The sequence below is a fragment of the Myotis davidii genome, unplaced genomic scaffold (genome assembly GCF_000327345.1).
Source record: "Myotis davidii unplaced genomic scaffold, ASM32734v1 scaffold197, whole genome shotgun sequence".
Lineage (NCBI taxonomy): Eukaryota > Metazoa > Chordata > Mammalia > Chiroptera > Vespertilionidae > Myotis > Myotis davidii.
Genome location: NW_006291549.1, coordinates 3,419,810 through 3,422,407, shown reverse-complemented (window position 1 = coordinate 3,422,407; position 2,598 = coordinate 3,419,810). Strand labels below are relative to the sequence as shown.

Below are 2,598 nucleotides of genomic sequence, written 5' to 3'. Positions count from 1 at the left end.
CTTTCACTGGCCAGGGCAGCAAAGGCGCCTAATTCTCTGATTCGCCTTTGCCCTGCCCCCCAGCTCTTAGCTCCCCACTGGGTTTCCAATCACTGTCAGTGGCAGGGGGCTTCTTCCTGCTTTCTCTTTCGCCTCCCTGCATTGTGCCTACATATGCAAATTAACCGCCATCTTTGTTGGCAGTTAACTGCCATCTAAGTTGGCAGTTAATTTGCATATAGCCCTGATTAGCCAATGAAAAGGGTATCGTCATACACCAATTACCATTTTTCTCTTTTATTATATAGGATATGTATATATATATGTGTGTATATATATATGTGTGTGTGTGTGTATATATATATATATATATAAAATCAGAATCACCTGGGGAATTTGCTTAAAAATATATACAAATGTTCAAGCTCTAGGCTAATATTTTTTGAGACTGAGTCTGTGGGATAGGGCCTTAGAACTGTGTATTTTTAACCAGCTTTCTGCTTGAATACCAGAGTTTGAGAGTTCCTCTGCTGAAACAGTGAAATCTTAGCTGTTATTTTTTTAAAATTATAATTCTATTTTATCCAGCTTTCTATTATGAAAAAGTTCAAATGCCTGAGAAGTTGAAAGAATTATATAATGAATAATCATATATTCTCCACCTAGGTGATTCTGATACACACTGAAGTTTAAGAACGAATGATATAATCCACAAATATACACAACTAAAATCATTAGCTGTAGTATTTGTAGATCACATAAAATAACAGTGACAGTATGGTGTGGCTATATTCAAAATCTATTTGTTGAGATCATCTCATCAAATGAGGCTTCCTGTGCGTGTCAGGGGAGAAGGGAAAGTAAGGGCATGTATTGGAAAAGAGGACAGTCCTCCCCATACCTGCTGAGTAATGGGATTTTCCTATATCTCCACTGCTGCTGCTGCTGCCAAGGCTTGTGTTGCTCTGGGTAAGTTCACTGGGGACCAGTGCTGAGATACTTGTGTGAGGTGACATATTGTCCTCCAAAACATGGTCTTCAAGGCCAGCTGGGAAGCTGTAATCTTTATTATTATTAGTTTCCTCCTTTAATTAAAAAAACACACAACAAAAATCACAAAACCACTCACACATAAATAATACCTTCATCAATGAGAATATATTTATTCCATCTTTTTCAGAATTAAACTCCTTTATAATCTTTAAATAAATCACACCCCCCTGCCCCGTATTTTTCAAAAACAATGAACTTCTTCTATTATTTGTAATTTCCCTTCCAAACTCGCATTCAGGCAATGACCTATTTAATACTTTAAGATTTTGCTGGGCCCCTGGTTATGTTTGGGGTATCGGATGCCTCTCAATACTCAGTATCATAAAATGAAGGAACTCTAGGAGTTCACTGTCCAGTGGGATCGGGGATGGCAACACAAGTGAGTAGGAGCTTTAGTCAGACAGAGCCAGAGTGAAATCTTGGCTCCTCATCATGTATTAAGTATCTGACCTTACAAAAATTACTTCTCTAACATTTAATTTTATCATCTGAAAATATGAGTCATTTAAAATAAGGTGGTTGTGCCCTAACCAGTTTGGCTCAGTGGATAGAGCGTCAGCTTGTGGACTCAAGGGTCCCAGGTTCGAGTCTAGTCAAGGGCACATACCTTGGTTGCGGGCACATCCCCAGTAGGGAGTGTGCAGGAGGCAGCTGATGGATGTTTCTCTCTCATCGATGATTCTAACTCTCTATCCCTCTCCCTTCCTCTCTGTAAAAAAATCAATAAAATATATTTTAAAAAATAAATAAAAAATAAGGTTGTTTTGAGACTTTCAGCTGGGAATATGATTGTTCAGAGTAACAACCATCAATAGTAGAGATATTATGACTAAAGTTCCAAATACTAGTCCTTCACCATTGTGATTATCAATGCTTTAGTTTAAATAAAAAACATTTCAATAAGCAGTCTTTTTAATTTTTTGCTTTAAAGAAGACTTGTATCTTCTGTATTATAAAACCATATCAAATGATAAAAATTTTTAAATACAGATATGCATGACAGGAAATAAAAGCACTTATTATACCAATACCCAGAGTACAATCAAAACTTGATGTATATCCTAATTTTAAAATATGTATAATAAATTTTTATGAAATAGAAATTGTTTTTAACCTATTGTTTTTTAATCTATTCTTCTTATGCAATTCATTTTGTAGAAGACTGAATGAGATTGAATGACATTATTTAAACCCCTCCATACTGATTCAAGTTACTGATGTACTATTATGTATTTAGCACATCTTAAACATTCAGAATGCTTTAAATTTTACATAAGCTACTGATGAATTCTCTTGAACTACTTTACACTATAAACATTTTATAGACTTTTTATTCTTTTCTTCCTTTGAAATTATTTATTAGGTACATCTTTTTTTTTTTAAATATATTTTATTGATTTTTTCACAGAGAGGAAAGGAGAGAGATAGAGAGCCAGAAACATCGATGAGAGTGAAACATCGACCAGCTGCCTCCTGCACACTCCCCACTGGGGATGTGCCCGCAACCACGGCACATGCCCCTGACCGGAATCGAACCCGGGACCCTTCAGTCCGCAGGCCGACGCT

The 2,598-nt window shown here is 36.3% G+C and overlaps 1 protein-coding gene across 3 annotated transcripts in view; it reads right to left on the bottom strand.

Annotated features, from left to right (window-relative positions):
- The window catches only part of DENND4C (DENN/MADD domain containing 4C), a 90,411-nt gene that overhangs the window by 23,700 nt on the left and 64,113 nt on the right, over window positions 1-2,598 (bottom strand). For all 3 annotated transcript variants that reach the window (XM_006764926.2, XM_015564730.1, XM_015564731.1), the window contains one exon: window positions 881-1,064. In XM_006764926.2, coding sequence (XP_006764989.1) covers window positions 881-1,064 — 184 coding nt within the window. The remainder of the gene's footprint in view (window positions 1-880; window positions 1,065-2,598) is intronic.